The sequence below is a fragment of the Ranitomeya imitator genome, chromosome 2 (genome assembly GCF_032444005.1).
Source record: "Ranitomeya imitator isolate aRanImi1 chromosome 2, aRanImi1.pri, whole genome shotgun sequence".
Classification (NCBI taxonomy): Eukaryota; Metazoa; Chordata; class Amphibia; order Anura; family Dendrobatidae; genus Ranitomeya; species Ranitomeya imitator.
In genome coordinates, this window is record NC_091283.1 from 166,764,262 (window position 1) to 166,785,988 (window position 21,727).

The following is a 21,727-nucleotide window of genomic DNA, read 5'->3' on the forward strand; positions in this document are numbered from 1 at the left end:
GTTCAAGCACAAGGCTTTGTAGATTCACAGAGCTCTGTGTTCTACCAACATGGATTTCCGTATCTTTGTTGTGTTGGCCCTGACTCATGCAGTCTTGGCTAAAGTAAGTCCAAGTTTCAGCGACTGTCGTGGCCAATTCTATGCTAGCACACCCCCTGTAGGGTTTGATAGCTTATCCAGTTCCCTTACGCCAATCTGTCAGATGTATGAGACCTACAACAATCCTTTTTTTGCATCACTCTATCACAAAGGGAACAGATATGGTTTATATTCAGCCTATATTCTAGACACACGACCTGGGGATACGACAGGAGCTGATCAGACATTCCGATTGGAACCACAGGTAAGAGATGCTTAGTATATAACACATAAATAATGAGCTTTTGGCAACTAAATAGTATACTGCATTTGACAAGGAGAGATGTATTAGTGGCTGCATCATAAACTTTAGCTACCGCTAGGGGTACTATGAACTATATGCTCTCTCTTAAATCTACTCTTTAAGAGATAAGAAAATGTACATCAATTTTGGTTATTATAATGGACACAGGTATAAATCATGAATTGATTTATATGATTTTTGTTGAAATGTACTTTTTAAAAGATAAAAAAAATATAAAATTTGGGTACTGCTGTGGGCACGAATATCATGCCTGTGTTCTTATGCCTTAAACATTCACTAAACATTAGGACATATTCAACACAATATACTCTTAATCATCTCAAGCAGCAGGTGATATGAGATGAATGACTACGATCAATTTAAATAAAAAGGTACAGAAATATTTATAGTAATGTTCGTCTCATCTTAGACTTTCTTTTATAGCATTTTTTACTTGCTAAGTTTGATGGTAATTTACATGTTCATAGTATACTGTAGGTTTTCAGAATATGGGGGCTTATATATATATATATATATATATATATATATATATATACACACACATATATATATATATACACACATATATATATATATACACACACACACAGTACTGACCAAAAGACCAAAAGTTTGGACACACCTTCTCATTTAAAGATTTTTCTGTATTTTCATGACTATGAAAATTGTACATTCACACCGAAGGCATCAAAACTATGAGTTAGCACATGTAGAATTATATACTTAACAAAAAAGTGTGAAACAACTGAAAATATGTCTTATATTCTAGATTCTTCAAAGTAGCCACCTTTTGCTTTGATGACTGCTTTGCACACTCTTGGCATTCTCTTGATGAGCTTCAAGAGGTAGTCACCGGGAATTGTCTTCCAACAATCTTGAAGGAGTTCCCAGAGATTCTTAGGACTTGTTGGCCCTTTTGCCTTCACTCTGCGGTCCAGCTCACCCCAAACCATCTCGATTGGGTTCAGGTCTGGTGACTGTGGAGGCCATGTTATCTGGCGTAGCACCCCATCACTCTCCTTCTTGGTCAAATAGCCCTTACACAGCCTGGAGGTGTGTTTGGGGTCATAGTCCTGTTGAAAAATAAATGATGGTTCAACTTAATGCAAACCAGATGGAATTGCATGCCGCTGCAAGATGCTCTGGTAGCCATGCTGGTTCAGTATGCCTTCAATTTTGAATAAATCCCCAACAGTGTCACCAGCAAAGCACCCCCACACCATCACACCTCCTCCTCCATGCTTCACGATGGGAACCAGGCATGTAGAGTCTATCCGTTCACCTTTTCTGCATCGCACAAAGACATGGTGGTTGGAACCAAAGATCTCAAATTTGGACTCATCAGACCAAAGCACAGATTTCCAATGGTCTAATGTCCATTCCTTGTGTTCTTTAGCCCAAACAAGTCTCTTCTGCTTGTTGCCTGTCCTTAGCAGTGGTTTCCTAGCAGCTATTTTACCATGAAGGGCTGCTGCACAAAGTCTCCTCTTAACAGTTGTTGCAGAGATGTGTTTGCTGCTAGAACTCTGTGTGGCATTGACCTGGTCTCTAATCTGAGCTGCTGTTAACCTGCGATTTCTGAGGCTGGTGACTCGGATAAACTTATCCTCAGAAGCAGAGGTGACTCTTGGTCTTCCTCTCCTGGGGCAGTCCTCATGTAAGCCAGTTTCTTTGTAGCGCTTGATGGTTTTTGCCACTGCACTTAGGAACACTTTCAAAGTTTTCCCAATATTTTGGACAGATTGACTGTAATAAACTTAGTGCTAAGTGCAGTGGATATCAGCAGCGTCGGACTGGAGCACCTTGGGCCCACCAGAGAAAATCATTCTTGGGGCCCACTATGTAGCTACATAGAAATAGATACAAGACCACCAATTGTGCGGTAAAAAGCACTAATATCAGGGTATAATACAAGGTAGTTCACGTCTTAATAATGTAGCAAGGGTTGGGGTAGCCCCCTCACAGAATATAATGTAGCCCCCTCATAAAATATAATGCAGTCCCCTCTCATAGAATATAATGCAGCACCCCACAAAATATAATGCAACCCTCTCAGGTATGACGCAGTCCCCACCATAGAATATAATGTAGCACCCCATAGGGTATAATGCAGCCCCCCCAATATAGTGTAATGCCACCCACCACAGAATATAATGTAGTCCCCTGAGAATGCAGTTCCACCACAGAATATAATGCAGCCCCCCCATAGAGTATACTGTAGCCCCCTCATATAGTATGATGTAGCCCCCATAATATTATGTAGTCCCCTGAGAGAATAATGCAGCCCCACCACAGAATATAATGCAGCCCCCCATAGAGTATACTGTAACCCCTCATATAGTATGATGTAGCCCCCCATAATATAATGTAGTACCTTGAGTATAATGCAGTCCCCCCACAGAATATAATGTAGCCCCCCAGGGCCGTATTTAGAGTTTCTGCTGCCCTAGGCACTTTTAGCGCTGCCTCCCCTTTTGGTGAGTATGACACTATCGGCAGTGACTTTGGCAAGAATCGCTGATGTGAAAGTCGCCTTTTGCAGCAGATCGGGCAGTTTTTCTGCATCTGCCGCGTAACGGATCACTTATGGCAACACTGCGTTCGGCCTCATTCATTCCCTATGGGATTTGCGGCACTTGCCGTGATCTGGCAAATGTGGTACCATACCTCCCAACTTTTGAAGAAGGGAAGGAGGTATTAAGTTTGCGGCGCCCGTAGTGCGCCACGCCTCTGACCAGACCCATTTCACAACTAGTCACACCCATATCCACGTCCCAACCGCAGCCATTTTGCACTGCTGATCACACTGTTTTATATACAATAATTATAAGCAAACAAAAATATAGCCACACATGATGCTCAATACTGTAAAACGGCCATCACACATGATGCTCCATACTGTATAGTGGCCACACATGATGCTCCATACTGTATAATGGCCACACATGATGCTCCATACTGTATAATGGCCACACATGATGCTGCATACTGTATAATGGCCAAACACAGTTCTTCATACTGTATAATGACCACAAATGATGCTCCATACTGTATAACGGCCACACATGATGCTCCATACTGTATAATGTCCATTGGCCACACATGATGCTCCATACTGTATAACGGCCACACATGATGCTTAATACTGTATAATGACCCCCCTCCTGTATGCATGGCTTATATTCCCCCCTGTATGCATGGCTTATATTCCACCCCTGTATGCATGGCTCATATTCCCCCCGGTATGCATGGCTCATATTCCTCCCGGTATGCATGGCTCATATTCCCCCCTGTTTGCATGGCTTATATTCCGCCCCTGTATGCATGGCTCATATTCCCCCCGGTATGCATGGCTCATATTCCGCCCCTGTATGCATGGCTTATATTCCCCCCTGTATGCATGGCTTATATTCCGCTCCTGTATGCATTGCTTATATTCCCCCCTGTATGCATGGCTTATATTCCGCCCCTGTATGCATGGCTTATATTCCGCCCCGGTATGCATGGCTCATATTCCCCCCGGTATGCATGGCTTATATTCCCCCCTGTATGCATGGCTCATATTCCCCCCTGTATGCATGGCTCATATTCCCCCCTGTATGCATGGCTCATATTCCCCCCTGTATGCATGGCTCATATTCCCCCCTGCATGGCTTATATTCCCCCCTGCATGACTCATATTCCCCCCTGTATGCATGGTTCATATTCCCCACTGCATGGCTCATATTCCCCCCTGCATGGCTCATATTCCCCCCTGCATGGCTCATATTCCCCCTTGCAGGCTTATATTCCCCCCTGTATGCATGGCTCATATTCCCCCCTGCATGGCTCATATTCCCCCCTGCATGGCTCATATTCCCCCCTGCATGGCTTATATTATTCCCCCCTGTATGCATGGCTAAAACCACAGGTCCGCAATACCGCACTAAAGAGTGCAAGCAAGGAGTCAGCGAACACAACCCCAAGACACAGGATTGAAGTCCGATTAGACCACTTGCTGACACAACACCGCAACAGGGTGTGTTAGGCAACTCTTATAATTAGAGCACCGAAGTGCGAACTGTGCCGTGCTGGCAGGCACCACTAAGCACCCAGACGTGGGTCAGATAGCGCACTACTGGCGCGTGGCGCCGCACTGGCGGTCACAGCAATAGACGCTGATACGTGTGTGACACGTTGAGTGATTAGTCGGGCGCTAGATAGCAGCCATACTCCATACGCGAACAGTCATACAATAGGGTAGGGGTATTTAATGAACGACTTGCACTCACAACAAACACACGTATTCAATTGTAAGACAATACTAGCGCATGGCCGTGCGGTCATGCGCAGTTTATATAGCAGCAGCACAGGAAGTGGCTACAGTACCTTTGCCCTTCCAAGACCTGCCAAAAGGACCAATGGAATGTGCTGCAGAGCCTGAGCACATGACCCTCGATCTCCAACGGGAGATCTTACCCTGGACATGCTCAGTACGTGCAGACAAGGACTTAGTCCCAGAGAAGTCCGCTCGCTGCTGACCAGCACTGACTTTAATGGCAGAGACTGGAGAAGCAGCAGTAACTCTCAGAACAGAGTGAGAATGAGCAAGACGCTGGGACCGACGTCTTTGCTGAGCAGACTCCACTGCGGCTGGACAAGAATGGGAGACCGCAGCGGAGGTGGCTCGAGATTCCCCCTGTGCAGAAGCGGGAACTCGACCCCTAACATTACCCCCCCTCCTAGGGCCCCCCCCTCCTTCGTTACGTTCGAAGGCAGCAATGAGCTGCGGAGCCTGAATGTGCTCAGCAGGCTCCCAGGATCTATCCTCAGGACCGTAACCCCTCCAATCCACCAAATAAAATTTTTTGCCACGAACCACCTTGAACCCCAAGATAGCGTTCACCTCGTAATCGTCCGTAGACGAACCCGACGTCCCAGTAGATGACTCAGAAAACCGGGACATGTAGACGGGCTTAAGGAGGGACACGTGAAAGGTGTCGGTGATACCTAGGCGTGGAGGAAGGGCCAGACGGTAAACCACAGGATTAACCTATTCGAGGACCTTAAAAGGACCTAAGTAGCGAGGTGCAAACTTGGTAGACTCAACTCGCAGCCTGATGTTACGGGCGGAGAGCCACACTAAGTCGCCAGGAGCAAAGGTTGGAGCGGGGCGCCGATGTGCGTCGGCGGAGGACCTCATTCTCTCCTTGGAAGCCTGAATGGCATCCTGAGTGCGATCCCAAATGTCCCGTGCCTCCACAGCCCAGTCTGCCACCCTGGAATCGGCGGAAGACACGGGCATGGGCACAGGTACCCGCGGATGCTGACCATAGTTAAGGAGGAATGGAGTCTGTCCAGTGGAATCAGCGACGGCATTGTTAAGAGCAAACTCTGCCCACGGTAGCAAAGATGCCCAGTCATCCTGCTTAGCCGAAACAAAATGTCGCAGATATGTGACCAAGGTCTGGTTGGCTCTCTCTACCAACCCATTCGTCTCGGGATGATAAGCCGAAGAGAGATTCAACTCGATACTGAGAAGACGACAAAGCTCTCTCCAGAACCGAGACGCAAACTGGGGACCTCGGTCACTGACAATTTTGTCTGGCATACCGTGAAGACGAAAGATGTGTTTGACAAACAACGCTGCCAAGGCCCGTGCAGAAGGTAACCGGGGAAGCGGCACCAAATGCACCATTTTAGAAAAATGGTCGGTGATAACCCAAATAATGGTACAGCCACGAGACTTGGGCAGACCCACAACAAAATCCATCCCGACCATCTCCCAGGGCCTGTCTGCCACCGGCAGAGGGTATAACAAACCAGCTGGCCGTTGTCGGGAAGACTTATTCTTGGCACAAGAGACACATGCCTGAACGTAGTCTCTGACGTCACGAACCATATGTGGCCACCAGTACGTCCTCGCCAGTAGCTCAGATGTCCTTTTTGCCCCAAAGTGTCCACCCACTCTGGATGAATGAGCCCAAGCGAGAACCTCCGGACGCAAATTGATGGGAACAAAAGTCTTGCCCGGGGGCACAGACTCCAGCGAAACCGGAGCTACAGTTCTCCTCCTCCTCCTCAGCTGACACGAAGGAGCGAGAGAGAGCGTCAGCACGAATGTTCTTCTCCCCGGCGAGATAATGTAGGGTAAAGTGGAACCGGGAGAAAAAGAAGGACCATCTGGCCTGACGAGAATTCAGCCGCTGGGCTGTTTGTAAATAGACCAAATTCTTGTGATCCGTGAAAACTTGGAATGGGAACCGAGCACCCTCCAAGAGATGTCTCCACTCCGAAAAGGCCAACTTCATTGCCAGCAACTCTCTATCCCCGATGGAGTAATTTCTCTCCGCTGGTGTGAAGGTCTTTGAGAAAAAGAAGCATGGGTGCTTCCGACCCTGAGCATCCTTTTGATAGAGGACTGCTCCAGCACCAACGGATGAGGCATCCACTTCCAAAAGGAATGGCTTACCCACATCGGGACGATGTAAGATAGGAGCACTGGCAAAATGGGACTTTATAGAAGAGAAGGCCTTGGAGACCCCTTCGGACCACGATTTGGGATTCGCTCCCTTCTTGGTGAGGGATACCAAGGGAGCTACCAAAGTTGAGAAGTGGGGAATGAACTGGCGATAGTAATTTATGAACCCCATAAAGCGCTGCACCGCTTTAAGAGAATGGGGTTCCTGCCAGTCCATCACTGCTTGTAGTTTGGCAGGATCCATAGCCAATCCCTGGGCCGAGATGATATAGCCCAGGAAAGGCAAGGACTCCTGTTCAAACACACACTTCTCCAACTTTGCATATAAGGAATTCGCCCGTAAGAGTTCGAAGACTCTGCCAACATCTCTCCGGTGGGAGTCAATATCTGGAGAGAAGATGAGAATATCATCCAGATAGACTACAACCGAGGTGGAAAGCATATCCCGGAAGATATCGTTGACAAAGTCCTGAAAAACGGCTGGGGCATTACAGAGCCCGAAGGGCATCACCAGGTACTCATAGTGCCCATCCCTGGTATTGAAAGCCGTTTTCCATTCGTCCCCCTCACGGATACGAATTAAGTTGTAGGCACCCCGCAGATCTAGTTTGGTGAATATCTTTGCTCCCCTTAGCCTGTCAAAGAGCTCCGATATCAGGGGCAACGGGTACTTATTTTTAATGGTGATAGCATTGAGACCCCTGTAATCAATGCAAGGACGTAATTCCCCGTTCTTCTTCTGTACGAAGAAGAATCCCGCCCCTGCAGGAGACACTGACTTCCTAATGAATCCTCTTGCCAAATTCTCCTGGATGTATTGAGACATAGCCTCCGTGTCAGGGAGAGAGAGGGGATATACCCTTCCCCGAGGAGGTTCAGCTCCAGGCAAGAGGTCAATAGGACAGTCATAGGGGCGATGAGGCGGTAGAGTCTCTGCTGCCTTTTTAGAGAATACATCTGCATAGCACCAATAGTACCTTGGAAGAGATGAAAGGTCTGCAGGTACCTCGGTAGTAGAGACCTGTACACACTCACTCACACACCTGCCCATACAAGACTTACTCCAACCCAATATTCTCCCAGAGGACCACTCAATATGTGGGGAGTGGTAACGGAGCCAGGGTATTCCCAGTAAAATCTCATCCATTCCCTCGGGTAGGACTAGAAGGGAAATAATCTCCTGGTGGGAAGGGGACATGGACAACGAGAATGGAACAGTCTGGTGTGTGATTTGTTGTGGAAGTGTCGACCCATTCACAACTCTAACAGTTACAGGTTTGGCGAGCATAACAAGTGGTACAGCGTGGCGCAGAGCAAAAGCAGAGGACATGAAATTTCCCTCTGCTCCTGAATCCACACAAAGCTCGACTGGTAGAGTGGATGAGTCAAACAGGATTGTCCCTTTAAAGGACAGTTTGGAGGAAAAAGCCGCTGTGTCTAGTGAACCTCCCCCTAAGGTTACTAGACGCGATCGTTTTCCCGACCGCCGTGGACATTTATTAGTGTAATGTCCTCGTTGGTGACAATTTTTACAAACCATGGGTACTCGAGCTGCCTGAGACTTAGGTTCCGCTCGAGAAACCTCCATGGGCTCATGGGAGTCGGACGCCAAAACGGAAGATTCAAGAGGTCTGGCGAAGGTGGGAGCCAGTTTAAACCTCTGCCTACACTGGGTCTGCTCTAACCTTCGTTCGTGAAAACGGAGGTCGATGCAGGTAGATAGAGAAATAAGCTCCTCCAGTGTGGCGGGTATCTCCCTGGTGGCTAAGGCGTCCTTCACGTGGTCTGCCAGTCCCCTCCAGAACACCGGAATTAGAACTTTATCCGACCACTCTAACTCCGAGGCTAAAGTCCGGAACTGGATGGCAAACTGACTGACCACGGACGAACCCTGAGTGATTGTCAATAACTGGAGCGCGGTATCGTGTGTAATACGGGGTCCCAAAAAGACCTGCTTCAGAGCATCCAGAAAGAGCGGAGCACTCTGTACCACACGGTCATCACGCTCCCAAAGTGGCGTTGCCCACTCCAACGCCCTGCCCGACAAGAGAGATAAAATAAATCCCACTTTCGCCCGTTCCGTAGGGAAACGCGCCGCCAGGAGCTCAAGGTGTATGGAGCACTGGCTTACGAATCCGCGACATTGTTTACTGTCACCAGCAAACTTGTCAGGAAGCGGGAGACGGGATAAAGTCGGGGCAGAGGTGGCAGCGGACAAACTGGCTGCGGCTACACTTGCAGCCTGAACAGCGACAGCAGTGACATCCACAGCTGAGGTTGAACGCTCTAGAGCCGCCAACCTTCCCTCCAGCTGCTGGATGTACCGCTGTAAACGCTGATCGTCTGCCATTTACTAGCCAGACCCTGGCGCTAGTATTCTGTTAGGACTGGCGGAACGCACCAAGAAAGATGTAATAGATGCGTTCGCAGTCCGGGGTCCACCGTGCAGGTAAAAACCTGCTGCTAGTAAATGGCAGCGTAATATGGCGGTGGAAGCGAACCCGGTAAAACCACAGGTCCGCAATACCGCACTAAAGAGTGCAAGCAAGGAGTCAGCGAACACAACCCCAAGACACAGGATTGAAGTCCGATTAGACCACTTGCTGACACAACACCGCAACAGGGTGTGTTAGGCAACTCTTATAATTAGAGCACCGAAGTGCGAACTGTGCCGTGCTGGCAGGCACCACTAAGCACCCAGACGTGGGTCAGATAGCGCACTACTGGCGCGTGGCGCCGCACTGGCGGTCACAGCAATAGACGCTGATACATGTGTGACACGTTGAGTGATTAGTCGGGCGCTAGATAGCAGCCATACTCCATACGCGAACAGTCATACAATAGGGTAGGGGTATTTAATGAACGACTTGCACTCACAACAAACACACGTATTCAATTGTAAGACAATACTAGCGCATGGCCGTGCGGTCATGCGCAGTTTATATAGCAGCAGCACAGGAAGTGGCTACAGTACCTTTGCCCTTCCAAGACCTGCCAAAAGGACCAATGGAATGTGCTGCAGAGCCTGAGCACATGACCCTCGATCTCCAACGGGAGATCTTACCCTGGACATGCTCAGTACGTGCAGACAAGGACTTAGTCCCAGAGAAGTCCGCTCGCTGCTGACCAGCACTGACTTTAATGGCAGAGACTGGAGAAGCAGCAGTAACTCTCAGAACAGAGTGAGAATGAGCAAGACGCTGGGACCGACGTCTTTGCTGAGCAGACTCCACTGCGGCTGGACAAGAATGGGAGTCCGCAGCGGAGGTGGCTCGAGATTCCCCCTGTGCAGAAGCGGGAACTCGACCCCCTAACACACAGTTCATTAAGATCATGAATATGCGCATATTCATGATCTTAATGAGCGGTGTCACGTGACAGCTCGTTCAGGACGAACTGCAGTGCAGACGCCGAGACCATCGCTGGAGCAGGGTGAGTATTCAAGGCGGGAGGCAGCAGGGGAGGGGAGGGGGCCCTGGAGCGGGGGGAGGCCCTGCCAGCAGGTGTCAGTGCCAGGGCCCACCGGAGGATCCTCCGGTTCCCCGGTGGGCCAGTCCGAGCCTGGAGATCAGTATCATGGGTAAGAAAAGAGGCCGAGAGACAATAGGTTAAGAGTTCAAGAATATTTATAATGATATGCAGGTAAACAGTTATGACACAGCAGGTTAGTAGCAGACAGAGCTGGATAGGCAGTAAGCACATGTACAGACCGTGGAAGTCCAAGTATGTCAGGTCCAGAGACCTGGAGACCAGACCAGGCCTCCTAGCAGGGAGCAGTCCAGCGGCAGAGATGAGTGCAGAGCATTTCCAGGGAAACAAGTCTTTGCAATGAAGAGATGTAGAACCGGAGACAGACGGGGTATCCCAAAGTAACGAAGAAACCAGCAAGATAGCAGTTCTTCCAGCTTGATCACAAGTCAGGAACAAGATACTCAAGCAATGAGTATATATACAGAGCTCCCTTAAATAGACCACAGACAGGAACAAGGAAAATCTGACAGGAAACAAGATGGCCCCCGTGAGGCCAATGACTCCATCTTAGGTAAGGGCAAAAGTAACTGAACTGAGGGCAAACAAAAACAGATGTACAGTCCAAGTCCTTACACTGAACTTCATTTCTTAAAGTAATGATGGCCACTCGTTTTTCTTTACTTAGCTGCTTTTTTCTTGCCATAATACAAATTCTTACAGTCTACTCAGTAGGACTATCAGCTGTGTATCCACCAGACTTCTGCACAACACAACTCATGGTCCCAACCCCATTTATAAGGCAAGAAACCCCACTTATTAAACCTGACAGTGCACTCCTGTGAAGTGAAAACCATTCCCGGTGACTACCTCTTGAAGCTCATCAAGAGAATGCCAAGAGTGTGCAAAGCAGTCATCAAAGCAAAAGGTGGCTACTTTGAAGAACCTAGAATATAAGACATTTTCAGTTGTTTCACACTTTTTTGTTAAGCATATAATTCCACATGTGTTAATTCATAGTTTTGATGCCTTCAGTATGAATGTACAATTTTCATAGTCATGAAAATAAAGAAAAATCTTTAAATGAGAAGGTGTGCCCAAACTTTTGGTCTGTACTGTACATATATATATATATATATATATATATATATATATATACACAGTTAAGTCCATATATATTTGGACAGAGACATTTTTCTAATTTTGGTTATAGACATTACCACAATGAATTTTAAACAAAACAATTCAGATGCAGTTGAAGTTCAGACTTTCAGCTTTCCTTTGAGAGTATCCGCATTAAAATTGGATGAAGGGTTTAGGAGTTTCAGCTCCTTAACATGTGCCACCCTGTTTTTAAACGGATCAAAAGTAATTGGACACTTGACTCCAAGGCTATTTCATGGACAGGTGTGGGCAATCCCTTCATTATGTCATTCTCAATTAAGCAGATGAAAGGCCTGGAGTTGATTTGAGGTGTGGTGCTTGCATTTAGAAGGTTTTTCTGTGAAGTAAACATGCGGTCAAAGGAGCTATCCATGCAGGTGAAACAAGCCATCCTTAAGCTGCGAAAACTGAAAAAAAACCCATCCGAGAAATTGCTACAATATTAGGAGTGGCAACATCTACAGTTTGGTACATCCTGAGAAAGAAAGCACTGGTGAACTCATCAATGCAAAAAGACCTGGGCGCCCACGGAAGGCAACAGTGGTGGATGATCGCAGAATAATCTCCATGGTGAAGAGAAACCCCTTCACAACAGCCAACCAAGTGAACAACACTCTCCAGGAGGTCGGCGTATCAACATCCAAATCTACCATAAAGAGAAGACTGCATGAAAGTAAATACAGAGGGATCACTGCACGGTGCAAGCCACTCCTAAGCATCAAGAAGAAAAAGGCTAGAGTGGACTTTGCTAAAAAACATCTAAAAAAGCCAGCACAGTTCTGGAAGAACATTCTTTGGACAGATGAAACCAAGATCAACCTCTACCAGAATGATGGAAAGAGAAAAGTATGGTGAAGGCGTGGTACAGCTCATGATCCAAAGCATACCACATCATCTGTAAAACACGGCGGAGGCAGTGTGATGGTTTGGGCATGCATGGCTGCCAGTGGCACTGGGTCACCAGTGTTTATTGATGATGTGACACAGGACAGAAGCAACCAAATGAATTCTGAGGTATTCAGAGACATACTGTGTGCTCAGATCCAGCCAAATGCAGCCAAACTACAGATGGACAATGAACCAAAACATAAAGCCAAAGCAACCCAGGAGTTTATTAAAGCAAAGAAGTGGAATATTCTTGAATGGCCAAGTCAGTCACTTGATCTCAACCCAATTGAGCAGCATTTCACTTGTTAAAAACTAAACTTCAGACAGAAAGGCCCACAAACAAACAGCAACTGAAAACCACCGCAGTGAAGGCCTAGAAGAGCATCAAAAAGGAGGAAACACAGCATCTGGTGATGTCCATGAGTTCAAGACTTCAGGCAGTCATTACCAACAAAGGGTTTTCAACCAAGTACTAGAAATGAACATTTTTTTCTTAAATTATTTAATGTGTCCAATTACTTTTGGTCCCTTTAGAAACAGGGTGGCACATGTTAAGGAGTTGAAACTTCTAAACCCTTTATCCAATTTTAATGTGGATACCCTCAAATGAAAGCTGAAAGTCTGAACTTCAACTGCATCTGAATTGTTTTGTTTAAAATACATTGTGGTAATGTCTCTAACCAAAATTAGAAAAATTTTGTCTATGTCCAACTATATATGGATTTAACTGTATATAAAATACATGAATCATTTATGAAAAAGAGACAAGGATATACAGAGTGTGAAAGAAGCCACTATATGTGGCAACTGGTCTCTATCTTGACGCAATAGGAGAAATGTAATGTTTAGAAATCACTGGATATTCTGCTCCTATTTTCCTATTTCAGTTGGTGGACACCAGACTTCCCAAAGAAATGACTCTCCAGCCTGCAACAGAAACAGCAATCCGAAATCTTGGTCTTTCAGCTAACCCAGCTGACCTCATTAAGCAAACTCAAGCCATCAACTCTGACTATACAGGAAGCAACTACCACAAGGGCCACCTTAACCCAAATGCTGACCATCCTGATGGAGCAGGACAGAAAGCTACCTACACCCTCACCAACGTGGCCCCCATGTATGGCGCCTTGAACAGTGGAGCTTGGAGAAACAATGAAATGAAAGTGAGAAGCATTGCCGCTACTTGCGGAAAGATGTTCGTCATTACCGGAGTTGTACCAGGCAACAACTGGATTTCGGTCAGTGGGGTGCAAAGAATCAATATTCCTAGCTACGTGTGGAGCGCCTTCTGCTGCTTGAACAACAACAATCAGCCAATCAGAGCTGAAGGATCATTGGCATCAAATAATGCCAACACGGTCCAGTCTGGTCTCAGCATTGCCAGCCTTCAAAGTCAACTAAAATCCCTGTTGGGAGTTACTGTCAAACTGTTTAGCAATAATTGTAGTTAAAGTGGGCAACAAAGGGTTAATAAATAATGTGATATATGCTGCAATATTGTATCTGTGGAATTATTGACTGATGATTATATGCAGGGTCGGACTGTGGTGTCTGGGACCCACCAGGGGAATGAACTCTAGGCGCCCACCCTACAGCTATATGCAAATATCTATCACTATAGCGGAGCATCAGCTGTAAAACACAGGCGGCTGCTGCACATCTACTGTGCGCTCCTATAACTGGGATGTATAATCACGATAGTTTACATTAATGGGGTTCTTGGTTAAAACAAGTTATCACCGATCCATGGGCTCCACAGGATAGGTGATCGCTTAGGTCCGACCATTAGAAACTGCACCGATCGGAAGAATGAGGAAGTTTTATCCCTGACAGGACACTTTTATCCCTATTTTAAAATGCAGCGGCAGGTGGAATGTCTGACCGCAGCTCCATTCGTTCTCTTTGGGGCTTCCAGAAAAAAACAAGTGCAGCCACAGAGTGAATGAATGGATCAGTGATCTAGTCGGACATGCCATTCCAGTCTAATGGGGATAAAAAGTTCCACATATTGCTGAATGGGTCCAAGCAGTCAGACCCCTCACCAATCAATACGTTATCACTTGTCCTGTGGAGAGGTGATTACTTTTTTCCACAGGATTCCCCCTGTAAGTGCATCTCCGCCGCTGTGTACAAAGCATTAAAACTCTAATGGAAATAAAGAATCGACTCCTAATTAATATCAGAGAGAACAAATGACTGCCATAAACAACAGAATCCACTATACCAAGACCAAAATTACCGTATACTGGAAGAAATACCACCACACCATGACCAGACCACATAGTGACCAAATAATACTACATACAAGGGACAAATACTGCCACACCATGACCAGATCACATATTACCACCACATAGTGACCGAATAATATGACGTATCAGGGCAGCACGGTTCAGAGGTTAGCACTGCAGCCTTGCAGCGCTGGGGTCCTGGGTTCAAATCCCACCAAGGACAACATCTGCAATGAGTTTGTATGTTCTCCCCGTGTTTGCGTGGGTTTCCTCCAGGTACTCTGGTTTCCTCCCACTTTTACAAAGACATACTGCTAGGGAATCTAGATTGTGAGCCCCATCGGGGACAGTGGCAATAATGTCTGTGAAATTAATAGCGCTATATAAATGAGTAAAAATAAAATAAATATTACCAGCATATAGGGACCAAATTATACCACATACAAGGAGAAATACTGCCACGTCTTGACCAGACCACAAATTACCAACACATAGTGCCGGAATACTACAATATTGATTATGAATACAAACCACAATACTAACAACACTGTTATTACCACCAGTGACAATATACACAGTAGCTCTGTATATAGTGTCAGTGTACAGGTAATACAGTGATCACAGGTGACATTATACACAGGAGATCTGTATAAAGTGTCAGTGTAGAGGTAATACAGTGAGCACCAGTGACATTATACACAAGAGCTCTGTATATAGTGTCAGTGTACAGGTAATACAGTGACCACCAGTGACATTATGCACAGGAGCTCTGTATATAGTGTCAGAGTACAGTTAATACAGTGATCACTGGTGACATTATACACAGGAGCTCTGTATATAGTGTCAGTGTACAGGTAATACAATGATTACCAACGACATTATACACAGGAGCTCTGTATATAGTGTACATGTAATACAGTGATCACCAGTGACATACACAGGAGCTCTGTATATAGTGTACAGGTAATACAGTGATCACCAGTGACATACACAGGAGCTCTGTATAGTGTCAGTGTACAGGCAATACAATGATCACCAATGACATACACAGGAGCTCTGTATATAGTGTATAGTGTACAGGTAGTACAGTGATCACCAGTGACATTATACACAGGAGCTCTGTATATAGTGTCAGTGTACAGGTAATACAGTGATCACCAGTGACATTATACACAGGAGCTCTGTATATGGTGTATAGTGTACAGGTAATACAGGGATCACCGGTGACATTATACACAAGAGCTCGGTATATAGTGTCAGTGTTCAGGTAATACAGGGATCACCAGTGACATTATACACAAGAGCTCTGTATATAGTGTCAGTGTACACATAATACAGTGATCACCAGTGACATTATACACAGGAGCTCTGTATATAGTGTATAGTGCACAGGTAATACCGTGATCACCGGTGACATTATACACAGGAGCTCTGTATATAGTGTCAGTGTACAGGTAATACAGGGATCACCAGTGACATTATACACAAGAGCTCTGTAGACAGTATACAGTATATAGTGTAATTGTACAAGCAACACACTGACTCATCAGTGACATCTGTAGTTGAAGTCTTTTTTCTTCAACCAGTGCAGACCGCCATTACTTCTTCCAGCAAAGACTCGTCTCTGCAGAAAATAACACAGTTAACTATAGCTGATCATTGAGCGCCCCCAAGGGCAGCGGGGTATTCGGTACCGGGTCTTTCAGTTCATGGGGGGATATGTCGCAGTGGCTGACCCAGTCCGTGGCCCTTGGGACGTCCATGTAAAAGGGAAAGGTCTTTAAAGGGAAAATGTTTGTGACGCCACCTGTGGTATTCAGTCAGGGTGACCGACGCTGCTTTAAGGGGTCCGCTGGGGTGATGTTATGGCAGCTAGATGGTATACCTTCCCACAGGTGAAGTATGTCCCCAGGGCTTCCCAGTGTGTAGATGGTGGATGGTGTGAGGCGCAGTGAAGAACGAGGACACAAGGTTGCAGTCTCTTTACCTTTTACTGAAGGCTTCAGCATCCACAGTCCAGAGCACCAGACCACAGGGCAGGCAGAGTCCGGCCGGTTTGGAGGCAAATCAAGAGTCCCCTTGTCCAGGTAGAAATCAGTAGCCTTCCTCTAGCGCCGTGGTGTTGTAGTACCTTACTGCTAAGCGTCTCATAAGGTCCTCACAGATGTTGTAGATGTAATTGATGTTATGTCTCTCTCTCTGTCCCCCAGATGGATAGGACAAACCCGTATGACCGGTGGCTTGAAGTGTTTTACAGGGACTCTATCATGCCCCAGCCACTAAGCGGTGCCACATTGCCTCCTGGGTGTAGAGGCGGATCAGTAACGTGAAATTAGCTGTCCTGCCGGTCTCTGGAGCAAGACGTAAAGGACTGTTGCTCCCTCGGTGTTCCGGCTACCGGGATCCTGCGCCTCAGAAGGAGGCAGCCTGTGTAGGGCAGAGCTCCTTCTGGTATCCACTCCTTTGCTTTGACTTCTTCACCCTCTCAACAATACAGTTCTCTTTTAGTGTCCTTTCATAGAAACTGCCGCACTTAGGGCAGGCACAGCTTCGTGTCCTTCTGTCTCAGCCTCTGACAGGCTCCCACCCCTGTCAGGGACCAACTACCTGAGCAAAGCTCAGCCAGCAACTGCCTAACTTCCTCTCCAGGCAACCAGTTTTACCTAAGTGTGAAGAGTGCCCTAATAAATAGGAGCATAGCTCCCCCTGGTGGCCTGGAGTGCGAAATGTGTTGCATGTTTGTGATACCTGGATTCGGTTGTCCTTCTTTGCCTCCAAACGTAACATCACTCCCCCCTAGAGGAGAATGATATTACTGCAATGACCAGGACCCTGGGGCACTGCAATCGCTTCCAGAGCACATTCCCCACTATTTTCCTCGACTTCTATACTTTGTCAGATGATGAAAAAAAGACATAGTGCCTCCCTGCACAGTAGCCAGATCCTTGGCTCCTTTATTTAATGGCTGCATCTTGGACCCCAATGTCCACCTTAATAAGATCCCTATCCTGGGCCCCTTCCAGTAATAAATGTCCTCATCCTGGGCCCCTTTATGTAATGTACCCTCCCTGGACCCCTATGTCCGTCCCTATGGCCACTACCTTGCCCAAATACAGGGGGGGGATTCTTCTCCCCTTCTTATGCTCCCCGACATCCTCTCGTGGCTTCATATTTGGCGTGGTCATTACAATGGCTGCCGACTGCAGCTGTGACAGGGCGCTCTGCTCTGTGACAGGCCGCACGGTGATGTCATATAGCAGTAACATTGAAAGGCTGCCGGCCTATCAAAGGCTGCAGGATTCATTTAACAAAACTGCTATGTGACTTCAACAGACGGCCTGTCACAGAGGCAGAGCGCCCTGTCACAGCTGCAGCCGACATTCATCTTGATGTGCGTTGTCGCCAGGGCCGGCTCCAGGTTTCCATAGGTCTCGGGCAAAAGAGTATCAGTGGGCCCCTTTAACACATGCCACGATTCCTGATGCACAGATAAAAAAACAGATATACTGTATTACAATATATAGGCACCACACAGTGTGATTTACAGTATTATGGTCAACACATAGTGCTCCATACAGTATTATGGGCACCTCATAGTCCTCCATACAGTATTATGGTAATAATAATAATAATCTTTATTTTTATATAGCGCTAACATATTCCGCAGCGCTTTACAGTTTTGCACACACTATCATCACTGTCCCCGATGGGGCTCACAATCTAGAATCCCTATCAGTATGTCTTTTGAATGTGGGAGGAAACCGGAGTGCCCGGAGGAAACCCACGCAAACACGGAGAGAACATACAAACTCTTTGCAGATGTTGTCCTGGGTGGGATTAGAACCCAGGACCCCAGCACTGCAAGGCTGCAGTGCTAACCACTGCGGCACCGTGCTGGTCATAACATAGTCCTCCATACAGTATTGTGGTCAACCACATAGTGCTCCATACTGTATTACGGGCACCTCATAGTCCTCCATACAGTATTATGGCCAACCACATAGTCTGCCATACAGTATTATTGCCCCATATAATGCTTCTCCATACAGTATTATTGGCCCCATATAATGCTCTTCATACAGTATTATGAGCACCTCATAGTCCTCCATATAGTATTATGACCAACCACATAGTCCTCCATAAAGTATTATGGGCCCCATATAATGCTCCTCCATACAGCACATCATGGGCCCCTTGCTCCTACATACAGTATTGTGTGCCCCGTGCTCCTCCACACAGTATTATGTCCCCCAGCTCCTCCACAAAGTATTATGGAACCCCGCTCCTCAATACAGTATTATGCATTCCCGCTCCTCCATACAGTATTATGCATCCCCGCTCCTCCATACAGTATTATAGGACCTCGTTCCTCCACACAGTATTATGTCCCCCCTCTGCTCCTCCATACAGTATTATGCACCCCCGCTCCTCCATACAGTATTATGGGACCCCGCTCCTCCATACAGTATTATGTCCCCCCTGCTCCTCCATACAGTATTATGTCCCCCCTGCTCCTCCATACAGTATTATGCCCCCCGCTCCACCACACAGTATTATGCCCAAAGCTCCTCCATACATTATTATGCCCCCTGCTCCTCCATACGGTATCAAGGGCCCCCCGCTCCTTCAAACAGTATTATGCCCCCCCACTCCTCCATACAGTATCATGGGAGCCCACTCCTCCACACAGTATCATGGGATCCCCGCTCCCGATACAGTATTATGCCCCCCAGCCCCTCCACACAGTATTATGGGACGCCGCTCCTCCACACAGTATTGTGGCCCCCCTGCTCCTCCACATAGTATTACGCCCCCCAGCTCCTCCACACAGTATTTCCCCCCCCCGCTCCTCCACACAGTATTATGCCCCCCCTACTCCTCCACACAGTATTATGCCCCCCCGGCTCCTCCATACAGTATTAAGCCCCCCGCTCCTCCATACAGTATCATGCCCCCCGGTTCCTCCATACAGTATTATGCCCCCCCGCTCCTCCATACAGTATTATGCCCCCCACTCCTCCATACAGTATTATGGGCCCCCCACTCCTTCAAACAGTATTATGCCCCCTCAGCTCCTCCACACAGTATTATGGGATCTCCTCTCCCCCATACAGTATTATGCCCCCCCCGCTCCTCCACAGTATTATGGGACGCCGCTCCTCCACACAGTATTATGGGCCCCCTGCTCCTCCACACAGTCCACACAGTATTACCAGTATTACACCCCCCAGCTCCTCCACACAGTATTATGATCCCAAGCTCCTCCACACAGTATTACGCCCCCCACTTCTTCACACAGTATTATGCCCCCCCGCTCCTCCATTCAGTATTATGCCCCCCCGCTCCTCCATACAGTATTATGCCCCCCTGCTCCTCCATACAGTATTATGGAACCCCGCTCCTCCATATAGTATTATCCCCCCCGCACCTTCAAACAGCATTATGCCCCCCACTCCTCCACACAGTATCATGGGATCCCCGCTCCCCCATTCAGTATTATGCCCCCCGCCCCTCCACACAATATTATGGGATGCCGCTCCTCCACACAGTATTACGCCCCCAGCTCCTCCACACAGTATTATGCTCCCCAGCTCCTCCACACAGTAATATGCCCCCCCGCTCCTCCACACAGTATTATGCCCCCCCTACTCCGCCGCACTGGCGGTCACAGCAATAGACGCTGATACATGTGTGACACGTTGAGTGATTAGTCGGGCGCTAGATAGCAGCCATACTCCATACGCGAACAGTCATACAATAGGGTAGGGGTATTTAATGAACGACTTGCACTCACAACAAACACACGTATTCAATTGTAAGACAATACTAGCGCATGGCTGTGCGGTCATGCGCAGTTTATATAGCAGCAGCACAGGAAGTGGCTACAGTACCTTTGCCCTTCCAAGACCTGCCAAAAGGACCAATGGAATGTGCTGCAGAGCCTGAGCACATGACCCTCGATCTCCAACGGGAGATCTTACCCTGGACATGCTCAGTACGTGCAGACAAGGACTTAGTCCCAGAGAAGTCCGCTCGCTGCTGACCAGCACTGACTTTAATGGCAGAGACTGGAGAAGCAGCAGTAACTCTCAGAACAGAGTGAGAATGAGCAAGACGCTGGGACCGACGTCTTTGCTGAGCAGACTCCACTGCGGCTGGACAAGAATGGGAGTCCGCAGCGGAGGTGGCTCGAGATTCCCCCTGTGCAGAAGCGGGAACTCGACCCCCTAACACACAGTTCATTAAGATCATGAATATGTGCATATTCATGATCTTAATGAGCGGTGTCACGTGACAGCTCGTTCAGGACGAACTGCAGTGCAGACGCCGAGACCATCGCTGGAGCAGGGTGAGTATTCAAGGCGGGAGGCAGCAGGGGAGGGGAGGGGGCCCTGGAGCGGGGGGAGGCCCTGCCAGCAGGTGTCAGTGCCAGGGCCCACCGGAGGATCCTCCGGTTCCCCGGTGGGCCAGTCCGAGCCTGGAGATCAGTATCATGGGTAAGAAAAGAGGCCGAGAGACAATAGGTTAAGAGTTCAAGAATATTTATAATGATATGCAGGTAAACAGTTATGACACAGCAGGTTAGTAGCAGACAGAGCTGGATAGGCAGTAAGCACATGTACAGACCGTGGAAGTCCAAGTATGTCAGGTCCAGAGACCTGGAGACCAGACCAGGCCTCCTAGCAGGGAGCAGTCCAGCGGCAGAGATGAGTGCAGAGCATTTCCAGGGAAACAAGTCTTTGCAATGAAGAGATGTAGAACCGGAGACAGACGGGGTATCCCAAAGTAACGAAGAAACCAGCAAGATAGCAGTTCTTCCAGCTTGATCACAAGTCAGGAACAAGATACTCAAGCAATGAGTATATATACAGAGCTCCCTTAAATAGACCACAGACAGGAACAAGGAAAATCTGACAGGAAACAAGATGGCCCCCGTGAGGCCAATGACTCCATCTTAGGTAAGGGCAAAAGTAACTGAACTGAGGGCAAACAAAAACAGATGTACAGTCCAAGTCCTTACACTGAACTTCATTTCTTAAAGTAATGATGGCCACTCGTTTTTCTTTACTTAGCTGCTTTTTTCTTGCCATAATACAAATTCTTACAGTCTAC

At 47.5% G+C, this 21,727-nt stretch overlaps 1 protein-coding gene across 1 annotated transcript; it reads left to right on the forward strand.

Annotated features, from left to right (window-relative positions):
* On the forward strand, positions 1 to 13,841 carry LOC138667269 (endonuclease domain-containing 1 protein-like). The gene is made up of 2 exons (XM_069755527.1): positions 1 to 343; positions 13,271 to 13,841. The coding sequence occupies exons 1-2, from the start codon at positions 50 to 52 to the stop codon at positions 13,832 to 13,834; spliced, it is 858 nt and encodes a 285-aa protein (XP_069611628.1). The 5' UTR covers positions 1 to 49; the 3' UTR covers positions 13,835 to 13,841.
* Positions 13,842 to 21,727: the final 7,886 nt, after the last annotated feature.